The following is a 12,769-nucleotide window of genomic DNA, read 5'->3' on the forward strand; positions in this document are numbered from 1 at the left end:
TGTAAAGTGACAAAAAACTGTATTGGTGCAGAGATCAACGTTTCGGGGTTTCCCCCTTCGTCAGGATAAATTTTATCCTGACGAAGGGGGAAACCCCGAAACGTTGATCTCTGCACCAATACAGTTTTTTGTCACTTTACAAGACTCTGAGTGCCGCCTCGTCATTATCGTGTGGTATAATACTAAGGGCATCAACCCTGGAGGAGGGCACCTGAGCAAGCCAGCCCCATAGCAGGGGATGAGCCGAGTGCCGGAGCGAAACTTTAGATATATATATATATATCTATCTTGACTTCCCTGTACTGTATGTCTTCCCTCTGCACTGTATGTAATAGGACAAAACATGTATTGATTTGTGGTTAACCATTATGATACAAATTGATTGCTATTGTAGCAGTTCCCCCAGAGGTTGTGATGGGTGACCTATCTGTAGTAACCAAGAGCTCTTGTAAAGGAACCAAGGTTATTTGCACTGTTACCTAGTAACCACCCAAACAAACATGTTTCCTGCATTCCCCACACATTGAGAAGACCCTGAGTCAGTGTTTTGCCCAACAGGAAAATAGACAACTACCAAAAATCTTTTTTTTTGGGTATGGATACAGCAGGTGTCTGTGTAAAGTTATTTTTGCACATAATATTCAAATATTAACCTGGTCAAGTTAATTATGAAATGGGTGTTTATTTAAACTGCAGAAACCCTGGGCTTGGCTTTGTCCTGCGTGTGGCCAGTCTAGGTTGGAGTATTAGATTATATATTAAGAGAGAGAGTAAAGGAGGGTGCAGGGGTTAAACTTTGGAAAGTTTCTTGTAGTTGTAAAGAGGAGGGGGGGGGGGGGTACAGTGCCAAGCTGGGAGCTCACACATAGGAGGGGAACATTGCATAGCGGATCTGTGCGAGGGAGGAGGAGGGCGGAGATTACAGGAAGGAAACGCAAAAAAGACCCTAAAGAAAACTAAAAAGTGTCTATAGTAAAATGGCTGCCGGGATTGGGGGGAAGGACTGCCAGAGTGTCGCGGTACCCCCTCGCCCCGCTGCAGCATGGTGAACCCTAGCAAAGTGAAGCCTCAGCCGCCGCCGGAGCTGGAGGGAGAGGAGAGGAAGAGAAGGAAGAAGCGGGATCAGCCAGAGAGAGTAGTGCCAGCCGCATCCTCCCCCAGCCTGCAACCGCCCCAAGCCATGCTAGAGATGGATACTTTGCCCAGGCAGGAACTACCCCCTGCCCAAGCCCCCACGCTGCCCCCTGGGGGATCTACTCCCTCGCCGCTATCCTCCTGCTCCCGTCAGGCGTGGAGCAGGGACAACCCGGGCTTTGAGGCTGAGGAGGACGGGATGGAGGAAGAGGAGGACGGGGAGGAGGGCATGGTGGTGGAGATGGATGTGGAGTGGCACCCCTCTGCTGGGCCTGGCAGGAGGTCTTCCTCCTTGGTGTCCTCCAGCAGTGGTGGCAGTACCGGGCTGGTGGGATATCATCATGATCCAAATGGCCAGGGACAGCGTGGGCGCCGGAGAAGGGGGGACCCTGGCAGACCTGGCCCGGGCGCTGAGCAGTCTCCAGGACAGGACGGGGTTGGCAGAATCCTGCACACGCTGAGAGGTGAGAGGGGCACCTGCGCACAGTTATGTATGATGTGTGTCATGTAAGTATATGCAGCAGCAGGTGGTAAGGCACTCTTGTGTCTGGTCTCCCTACAGTCTGCATGTATAATGGAGAATAATCATTTTATTTCTTAATCCATGTCAATCACATTATTATTATTATTATTTTATTTTATTTTTTTGAGAGAAAAGTTTTGTATATAGTGCTGTGGAAATGTGTGTCTTACAGCTGTAGACAAAACATTGTAGTTTATAGGAAAAAAATAATTTATATACGATGGACGCAATATGCCTTTCCGATACAGCAAATCGCACCCATCTACATCACAAGTTTTGCATCACACCCCATAGAGATGGGCAGGAAAACCTGGGATGCCAGGCATCACGGTGCTGAATTTTATCTTCCTTAAAAGATTTTAACAGTGCTTTATAGAGGGTATTTACCTGAAAGTATAGGAATTACGTTTTTTTTTTTTTTTTTTTAAATTACTATTATTGGTTAATATTCTTTTGGAGTACACCTGTGTCTGTGTGTGGATCATTAGATCGACAGTGTCTAGGTCGACCACTATAGGTCAACAAAGAAAAACAAACGTTAAAAGTAGGCGCAAACACTATAAATGAGTCCTTACATAAGTCTCCTTATGAACAGACAGGAGTGAGATCTTGGGTTAGTGTATGCTTCGTGTTCTTGGATCCCTTGTCCACACAGCTTCAATGATATAGAGTGCTTCTTTTTCTCAATAAAGAAGAAGAGGTCATAGTGCAGATCACTTTTCACAGGGATAACATATATATTTTACACAGAACACTCACAAAATTCATAAAACAACAAGCATGTAACCACTGCCAGTGGGAAGAAAAGGGGTGCTGATATGGGATATCTTCTAGTTATCCTCCCAAGATGGCACAAGGGGAAGCACCGGAGGTTCCGGACACCACAACGGTACCAGGGAAGTCGAAGTACCAGGATCAGTCCACCCACAGTCCAGAGATCAGCTAGCACCACCTGCTTAGTTGGCTGCATTCACATAATAGGCAGCGCATTTGTACAATAACTTCTTTGCACACTATAGGTCGACAGTCACTAGGTCAGCAGGGTTGGAAGGTCAACAGGGTTTCTATGTTGACATGTGCTAGGTCAAAAGGTCGACGTGAGGTTGTTTTTTTGGGGGGTTTTGTGTCGTTTTCTTCGTAGAGTGACCGGGAACCCCAATTAGTGCACCGTGTCCCCTCGCATGGCTCGTGAGCTTCAGCCAAGGTGCCTTGCTTCGCTCGGCACAGATTACCGTTCCAATCGTAGTCCACGTGGATCGTTAAGTATGAAAAATTTCAAAAAAGGGATAACGTGAAAAAATCATGTCGACCTTTTGACCTGTCGCCTTAGCACATGTTGACCTTCCAACCCTGTCGACCTTCCAACCCTGTTGACTTAGTGACTGTCGAACTATAGTGGTCGACCTAAACATTATCGACCTAGACCGTGTCGATCTTCAGACCGGATCTCCTGTGTCTACAAACTGGTAGGTTTTACTTTTGGAAGTATGAATGAAGAAATATGTCTTTATTTTGTGTGCGTTATGTAGGAGTAGAACAGGAAAAATTTGAAGTTTTGCTTTTTATATATGGATACTACTTGTGTCCTTTTACCAGGTATTACATCATTATAAGGTCTTTTAGTTAAATATATATTTTTTTATTTACCCTGGCGCTACTTGTCTTCTTTGTACAACATGGACCGGATGTAATAGCGCCGAGTTAGTTTTTTTTTAAAGGGGCAATTAAGTACAAGGCATGTACTTTAAAAAAAAAAAAAAAAAAAAAAAGGCAGAGTTCGGCCGGAAACCCGTATGGCCATCGAAATCAGATGCTATTGCATCCGGCCCAATATCTATTTTCACCAAGCCTTTGGGTAGAACTGGGGATAGGGCAGCTGTTGGATGAAGCTCTTAAGAGCAGGGCGTTCACCACACGATCCGTGGATTGGAGCGACATGTCGGGTACATTGTGTAGTGTGTACTCATGATATGTGCGTTCCCAGGGCCAACCAGGAATGAGACTAGGTCGCTAGTGTCCTTCCTGGTTGGCCCTGCAGCAGGGGCAACAGGGGATGTCGCTAGCGATGATATGCTGCTGAATGCAGCATATCACATGGCTCCCACAGTCGGACCTGGCATCGGCAAATGTGTGTGCATTTGCTGCATTCTGTGTCCTGTCGCCTGTCAGATCGGCTGGGTGCAATGGCGTAGCTACCATAGGTGCAGGGAGTGCAGCTGCTTTAGGGCCCAGAGCTGAGAGGGGCCACCTTCCCTATCACAGTTACATGTATTATATACAAGGGCGTAACTACCATAGGTGCAGGGAGAGCAGCTTCTATGGGGCCCAGAGCTGAGAGGAGCCACCTACCCTATCACATTGACATGTATTATATACAAGGGCGCAGCTACCATAGGTGCAGGGAGTGCAGCTGCTATGGGGCCCAGAGCTGAGAGGAGCCACCTTCCCTATCACAGTTACATGTATTATATACAAGGGCGCAGCTACCATAGGTGCAGGGAGTGCAGCTGCTATGGGGCCCAGAGCTGAGAGGAGCCACCTTCCCTATCACAGTTACATGTATTATATACAAGGGCGCAGCTACCATAGGTGCAGGGAGTGCAGCTGCTATGGGGCCCAGAGCTGAGAGGAGCCACCTTCCCTATCACAGTTACATGTATTATATACAAGGGCGCACCTACCATAGGTGCAGGGAGTGCAGCTGCTATGGGGCCCAGAGCTGAGAGGAGCCACCTTCCCTAGCACAGTTACATGTATTATATACAAGGGTGTAACTACCATAGGTGCAGGGAGTGCAGCTTCTATGGGGCTCAAAGCTGAGAGGTGCCACCTTCCCTGTCACAGTGACATGTGTTATATACAAGGGTGTAACTACCATAGGTGCAGGGAGTGCAGCTTCTATGGGGCTGAGAGGAGCCACCTTCCCTAGCACAGTTACATGTATTATACACAAGGGCGTAGCTACCATAGGTGCAGGGAGTGCAGCTGCTATAGGGCTCAGAGCTGAGAGGTGCCACCTTCCATGTCACAGTTACACCATTGGGTGATAGATAGGGGTCCTTACAAACTTTAGCCATGGGGCCTTCAATATATATATAGTTATTCCCCTTGACCTGCTCATTGTATTGCGGTATAATATGAATTGGAGGGCATTATGTTACATAATATGTACTGGGGCACTGTAATGTGGCACAATATGAAGTGGAGGCACTGTATGACATAATGTGAATTGGGGGGTACTGTGTTGCATAATGTGTACTGGCAGCCCTATAGGGTGACATTGGGCCTAATTCAGATCTGATCGCAGCAGCAAATGTGTTCGCTAACGGGCAAAAGCATGTGCACTGCAGGGGGAACAGATACAACGTGCAGAGAGAGTTAGATTTGTGGGAAGTCCTTTTCAAGTGAGATCAGGATCTAGTCCTCTTCCCTCACACTAAATGGTTGATTTAAGTAGCCTCTGGAGTGACATCCAATGGTTTTGCGTGTAACGCCTCAGAAGATATTTTCTGCTGGAAGCATATAGAGGTGTGCAATGTGAACTGGCGATGGCAAATTTCGGCTAGTTGTAAGTTGCTGTTATTGACTGTGACTATACTGAATGAGTTAAGATGCTTAATAACACAAGTTACTAGGTACTAAAAGTGAAATCCCCCCCACTGTTGGGAGTAATGTCACAGAGCATCCGGAAAGTATTCACAATGCTTCACTTTTTCCACATTTTGTTATGTTACAGCCTTATTCCAAACTGGAATAAATTCATTTTCCCCTCAAAATTCTACACACAATACCCCATAATAACAATGTAAATTATTATTATTTTTTTAGATTTTTTGCTAATTTATTACAAATAAAAAACAAAGAAATCACACGTACATAAGTATTCATAGCCTTTGCTTAATACTTTGTTGATGCACCTTTGGCAGCAATTACAGCCTCAAGTCTTTTTGAATATGATGCCACAATCTTAGCACACCTACAGTATCTTTGGCCAGTTTCGCCCATTCCTCTTTGCAGCACCCCTCAAGCTCAATCAGATTCAAGTCTGGGCTCTGACTGGGAAACTCAAGGACATTCACAGAGTTGTCCTAAAGCCACTCCTTTTGATATCTTAAATAATAAGGAGAGAGCGCGGATACATTTAGCATAAAAATGTAATTCACATATATAAAAAACAAAAAGATTAATGAATAATTGACACCTCCCGTGGAGACTTATATCACTGTCCGTTAGAAGTCCAAAGATTGAATAAAGAAGGCTTAAGAGCCAAGTATCAACGAGTCATAAATATATATGGATCCTCTAATAATGTTTGTTACACCAACAGGTGCTTGGTTTGTTAAATGTGCCACAATGTATCACAGCAGGACTGCAAACATTTGCCCTTAGGGCAGTGGTTTCCAAACTTTTTTGAATCACGGCGCCCTAGAATATCAGAATTTTCTTCACGGCACCCCTAGGCCAAAAATTTCTTATTGAGAAATTAAGAAAGAAATATTATGTTAAGTAGATCGTGTTTATATGTCATCCTTAAGGTCAGTTATGTGGTGAGGGACAAGATTTGCTTCTGTTTGGCCACATATTTTATGACTGCCAGCCACCAGCACTGGTTTTGCCTATTATATTGACCATGAATAATTTGAATTGGTCCTGGACTACCAACCCAGGGCACCCCTGCAAGTGTCTCGAGGCACCCCAGGGAGCCACGGCACACAGTTTGGGAACCTCTGCCTTAGGGTGTGTACGCACGGTGAGATCCCTGCTATGTTCGATTTTGACTTTGCGATTTCCCTTGAACTCCCCCAGAGCCCAGATAGCACAGATAGGACAGATTTTGACCATCTGTGCTTGAGATTTTGTCTATGTATGATATTGACTAAGTGCCAATTTTGACTATACTTTGTACCAGATAGTACACTAGATAGACTGTGCAGGCAAGTCAGTCTTGACTATCTAGCCTTACGATACGGACCCCATGGGAGCCCGCATCGGGATCGAATATGTATCGCAAGCTGCCTAGCACCATGAGATATGCACTAACTTTTCATAAGATTTTGACTATATAGTCAAAATCCCACAGATTTATCTCACCGTGTGTACACACCCTTACAGATAGTTGGTTAATGCTCATTGCTGCTGGAGATATTTACAGACCTCCTATCATTGGAGTTAGCGGTGTTAATCAGTGTTCCCCACAGGCAATCGATATGCATGGTGAGCCGTGACCGCACTGCCATACGTCTCCGGCGGCGGAGCGAAGCCTGATGTGTAGACCGGGGAGGAGAGAGGTGTACAGGCTGCTCAGGTAAAGGTGGTTAGCGTGATCCAATGAAGAGTCGGACTCCACGTAGGAAGGGCCTTGACTCGTTTCTCCGCTGTGCCCACAATGCGGTTTTCTCTGACGTCCTAGTGGATGCTGGGAACTCCGTAAGGACCATGGGGAATAGACGGGCTCCGCAGGAGACTGGGCACTCTTAAAAGAAAGATTAGGTACTATATCTGGTGTGCACTGAATCCTCCCTCTATGCCCCTCCTCCAGACCTTAGTTAGAATCTGTGCCCGGCCAGAGCTGGATGCACCTAGTGGGCTCTCCTGAGCTCACTAGAAAAGAAAGTATTTGTTAGGTTTTTTATTTTCACTGAGATCTGCTGGCAACAGACTCACTGCTACGAGGGACTGAGGGGAGAGAAGCAAACCTACCTGCTTGCAGCTAGCTTGTGCTTGTAAGGCTACTGGACACCATTAGCTCCAGAGGGTTCGAACACAGGGCCCGACCTCGATCGTCCGTTCCCGGAGCCGCGCCGCCGTCCCCCTTGCAGAGCCAGAAGACGGAAGATAAAGATGAAAAACGGCGGCTGAAGACTCCTGTCTTCATTAAGGTAGCGCACAGCACTGCAGCTGTGCGCCATTGCTCCCATAGCACACCACACACTCCGGTCACTGTTTGGTGCAGGGCGCTGGGGGGGGGGGCGCCCTGGGCAGCAATTAGTTTACCTTTTGGCACAAATAGCACATAATACAGTGTATAACACTGTATATGTGCAAAAAAATCCTGCCATTAACATTATAAAAAGCGGGAGAAGCCCGCCGCCGAGGGGGGGGGTGGGGCTATCTTTCTCAGCACAGCCAGCGCCATTTTCTCTTCACGGCTCCGCTGGAAGAACGCTCCCCAGGCTCTCCCCTGCAGTATCCAGTACAACAAGGGTAAAAAAGAGAGGGGGGGCACATAAATTTCGGCGCAAATTGGTGTTAAAAAGCAGCTATTGGGAAAAATCACTCAGTATAGTGAAAATCCCTGTGTTATATAGCGCTGTGGTGTGTGCTGGCATACTCTCTCTCTGTCTCCCCAAAGGACTTTGTGGGGTCCTGTCCTCAGTCAGAGCATTCCCTGTGTGTGCGCGGTGTGTCGGTACGGCTGTGTCGACATGTTTGATGAGAAGGGCTACGTGGAGGAGGAGCAGGAGCCGATAAGTGTGATGTCGCCCCCTACGGGGCCGACACCGGAGTGGATGGATATGTGGAAGGTATTAACCGACAGTGTCAACTCTTTACATAAAAGGTTTGATGACGTAACAGCCTTGAAACAGCCGGCATCTCAGCCCGCGCCTGCCCAGGCGTCTCAGAGGCCATCAGGGGCTCAAAAACGCCCGCTAGCTCAGATGGCAGACACAGATGTCGACACAGAGTCTGACTCCAGTGTAGACGAGGATGAGACAAATGTACAGTCCACAAGGGCCATCCGATGCATGATTACGGCAATGAAAAATGTGTTGCACATTTCTGACATTAACCCGGTTACCACTAAAAAGGGTATTAAGGCCCTCATTCCGAGTTGTTCGCTCGCAAGCCGTTTTTTGCAGCTTTGCACACGCTAAGCCTACGCCTACTGGGAGTGAATCTTAGCATAGTAAAATTGCGAACGATGTATTCGCAATATTGCGATTACACACCTCGTAGCAGTTTCTGAGTAGCTTCAGACTTACTCGGCATCTGCGATCAGTTCAGTGCTTGTCGTTCCTGGTTTGACGTCACAAACACACCCAGCGTTCGCCCAGACACTCCTCCGTTTCTCCGGCCACTCCTGCGTTTTTTCCGGAAACGGTAGCTTTTTTTCCCACACGCCCATAAAACTACCTGTTTCCGCCCAGTAACGCCCATTTCCTGTCAATCACATTACGATCGCCAGAACGATGAAAAAGCCGTGAGTAAAATTCCTAACTGCATAGCAAATTTACTTGGCGCAGTCGCACTGCGGACATTGCGCATTAAGCGGAAAATCGCTGCGATGCGAAGATTTTTACCGAGCGAACAACTCGGAATGACCCCCTATGTTTGGGGAGAAAAAGCAGCCAGTGACTTTTCCCCCATCTGATGAATTAAATGAGTTGTGTGAGGAAGCGTGGTGTTCCCCTGATATGAAACTAGTGATTTCTAAGAGGTTACTGATGGCGTACCCTTTCCCGCCAACGGATAGGTTACGCTGGGAGACATCCCCTAGGGTGGACAAGGCGCTCACACGATTATCGAAAAGGGTGGCACTGCCGTCTCAGGATACGGCCGCCCTAAAGGAGCCTGCAGATAGAAAGCAGGAGGCTATCCTGAAGTCTGCATATACACACTCAGGTACTATACTGAGACCTGCTATTGCTTCAGCATGGATGTGTAGTGCTGCAGCAGCATGGTCTGATATCCTGTCAGACAACATTGATACCCTCGACAGGGATGCTCTTTTGCTAACCATAGAGCATATAAAGGACGTAGTCTTGTATATGAGAGATGCACAGAGGGACATTTGCCGGCTGGCATCTAGAATTAATGCAATGTCCATTTCTGCCAGGAGAGTATTATGGACTCGGCAGTGGACAGGTGATGCTGATTCTAAAAGGCACATGGAGGTTTTGCCTTATAAGGGTGAGGAATTGTTTGGGGACGGTCTCTCGGACCTCGTATCCACAGCAACAGCTGGGAAGTCGACTTTTTTACCTCGGGTTCCCTTACAGCCTAAGCAAGCACCGTATTATCAAGTACAGTCCTTTCGGCCTCAGAAAGGCAAGCGGGTCAGAGGCGCATCCTTTCTGCCCAGAGGCAGGGGTAGAGGAAAAAAGCTGCACCAGACAGCCAGTCCCCAGGAACAAAAATCCTCCCCTGCTTCCACTAAGTCCACCGCATGACGCTGGGGCTCCACAGGTGGAGCCAGGTGCGGTGGGGGCGCGTCTCCGGAACTTCAGCGACCAGTGGGTTCGCTCACAGGTGGATCTCTGGGTTCTACAAGTGGTATCTCAGGGATACATGCTGGAGTGCGAGGCGACTCCCCCTCGCCGTTACCTCAAATCAGCCTTGCCAGCGGCTCCCAGGGAAAGGGAGGTAGTGCTGGCGGCTATTCACAAGCTGTACCTTCAGCAGGTGATAATCAAGGTTCCCCTCCTTCAACAGGGACGGGGTTACTATTCCACAATGTTTGTGGTACCGAAACCAGACGGTTCGGTGAGACCTATTCTAAATTTAAAATCCTTGAACACTTATGTAAGGAAGTTCAAGTTCAAAATGGAATCGCTCAGGGCGGTTATTGCAAGCCTGGAAGAGGGGGATTTTATGGTGTCGCTGGACATCAAGGACGCTTATCTGCATGTCCCCATTTACCCACCTCACCAGGAGTACCTCAGGTTTGTGGTACAGGACTGTCATTACCAATTCCAGACGTTGCCGTTTGGTCTGTCCACGGCACCGAGGGTATTTACCAAGGTAATGGCCGAAATGATGATACTCCTTCGGAAGAAGGGAGTTATAATTATCCCGTACTTGGACGATCTCCTTATAAAGGCGAGGTCCAAGGAGCAGTTGTTAGTCAACGTAGCACTATCTCGGGAAGTGCTGCAACAGCACGGCTGGATTCTGAATATCCCAAAGTCGCAGCTGATTCCTGTGACGTGTCTGCTGTTCTTGGGCATGATTCTGGAGAACAGAAGAAGGTGTTTCTCCCGCTGGAGAAGGCCCAGGAATTGTCATCTCTGGTCAGGGACCTCCTGAAACCAAAACAGGTGTCGGTGCATCACTGCACGCGAGTCCTGGGAAAGATGGTAGCTTCTTACGAAATTCCCTTCGGCAGGTTCCATGCAAGGATCTTTCAGTGGGATCTGTTAGACAAGTGGTGCGGATCGCATCTTCAGATGCATCGGCTGATCACCCTGTCCCCGAGGGCCAGGGTGTCTCTGCTGTGGTGGCTGCAGAGTGCTCATCTTCTCGAGGGCCGCAGATTCGGCATACAGGACTGGGTCCTGGTGACCACAGACGCAAGCCTCCGAGGTTGGGGGGCAGTCACGCAGGGAAGGAACTTCCAAGGACAGTGGTCAAGTCAGGAGACTTCCCTTCACATAAATATTCTGGAACTAAGGGCCATTTACAACGCCCTGAGTCGAGCAGAACCCCTGCTTCAAAACCAACCGTTGCTGATTCAGTCAGACAACATCACGGCGGTCGCCCATGTAAACCGACAGGGCGGCACAAGAAGCAGGATGGCAATGGCAGAAGCCACAAGGATTCTTCGATGGGCGGAGAATCACGTGTTGGCACTGTCAGCAGTGTTCATTCCGGAAGTGGACAACTGGAAAGCAGACTTCCTCAGCAGGCACGACCTCCACCCGGGAGAGTGGGGACTTCATCCAGAAGTCTTCACGCTGATTGTGAATTGTTGGGAACGGCCACAGGTAGACATGATGGCGTCCCGTCTCAACAAAAAGCAAAAAAAATATTGCGCCAGGTCAAGAGACCCTCAGGCGATAGCTGTGGACGCACTAGTGACACCGTGGGTGTACCAGTCGGTTTATGTGTTCCCTCCTCTTCCTCTCATACCCAAGGTACTGAGGATTGTAAGAAAGAGAGGAGTAAGAACTATACTCATCGTTCCGGATTGGCCAAGACGAACTTGGTACCCAGAACTACAAGAAATTATCTCAGAGGACCCATGGCCTCTGCCTCTCAGACAGGGCCTGTTACAGCAGGGGCCCTGTCTGTTCCAAGACTTACCGCGGCTGCGTTTGACGGCATGGCGGTTGAACGCCGGATCCTAACGGAAAAGGGTATTCCAGATGAAGCTTCCTACAGTCAGGAGTAACTATGGGCCTAAAATTAGGATCCATTAAGGTCCAGATTTCGGCCCTATCTATTTTCTTTCAAAAAGAACTGGCTTCACTGCCTGAAGTTCAGATGTTTGTTAAGGGAGTGCTGTATATTCAGCCCCTTTTGTGCCTCCAGTGGCACCTTGGGATCTTAACGTTGTGTTGGATTTCCTGAAATCCCACTGGTTTGAGCTACTTAAGACCGTGGAGCTAAAATATCTCACGTGGAAAGTGGTCATGCTATTGGCCTTAGCTTCGGCTAGGCGTGTGTCAGAATTGGCGGCTTTGTCGTTTAAAAGCCCTTATCTGATCTTCCATATGGACAGGGCAGAATTGAGGACTCGTCCCCAATTTCTCCCTAAGGTGGTATCAGCGTTTAATTTGAACCAACCTATTGTGGTACCTGCGGCTACTAGGGACTTGGAGGACTCCAAGTTACTAGATGTAGTCAGGGCTTTGAAAATATATGTAGCCAGGACGGCTGGAGTCAGGAAAACTGACTCGCTGTTTATCCTGCATGCGCCCAACAAGCTGGGTGCTCCTGCTTCAAAGCAAACTATTGCGCGCTGGATCTGTAGCACGATTCAGCAAGCTCATTCTGCGGCAGGATTGCCGCATCCTAAATCAGTAAAAGCCCATTCCACAAGGAAGGTGGGCTCTTCTTGGGCGGCTGCCCGAGGGGTCTTGGCTTTACAGCTTTGCCGAGCTGCTACTTGGTCGGGTTCAAACACATTTGCTAAGTTCTACAAGTTTGATACCCTGGCTGAGGAGGACCTTGCCTTTGCTCGTTCGTTGCTGCAGAGTCATCCGCACTCTCCCGCCCGTTTGGGAGCTTTGGTATAATCCCCATGGTCCTTACGGAGTTCCCAGCATCCACTAGGACGTCAGAGAAAAGAAGAATTTACTTACCGGTAATTCTATTTCTCGTAGTCCGTAGTGGATGCTGGGCGCCCGTCCCAAGTGCGGACTCTCTGCAATACATGTATATAGTTATTGC

General features: G+C 48.2%; 1 protein-coding gene across 2 annotated transcripts in view; it reads left to right on the forward strand.

Moving 5' to 3' along the window:
- The first annotated feature begins 884 nt into the window (after window positions 1–884).
- PKD2 (polycystin 2, transient receptor potential cation channel) overlaps window positions 885–12,769 on the forward strand; it is a 208,337-nt gene continuing 196,452 nt past the window's right edge. For both annotated transcript variants that reach the window (XM_063916973.1, XM_063916982.1), the window contains exon 1: window positions 885–1,598. In XM_063916973.1, the coding sequence (XP_063773043.1) occupies window positions 1,043–1,598 (556 nt within the window). In that variant the 5' untranslated portion in view covers window positions 885–1,042. The remainder of the gene's footprint in view (window positions 1,599–12,769) is intronic.

Source organism: Pseudophryne corroboree, chromosome 1 (genome assembly GCF_028390025.1).
Source record: "Pseudophryne corroboree isolate aPseCor3 chromosome 1, aPseCor3.hap2, whole genome shotgun sequence".
In the NCBI taxonomy this organism is placed as follows: domain Eukaryota; kingdom Metazoa; phylum Chordata; class Amphibia; order Anura; family Myobatrachidae; genus Pseudophryne; species Pseudophryne corroboree.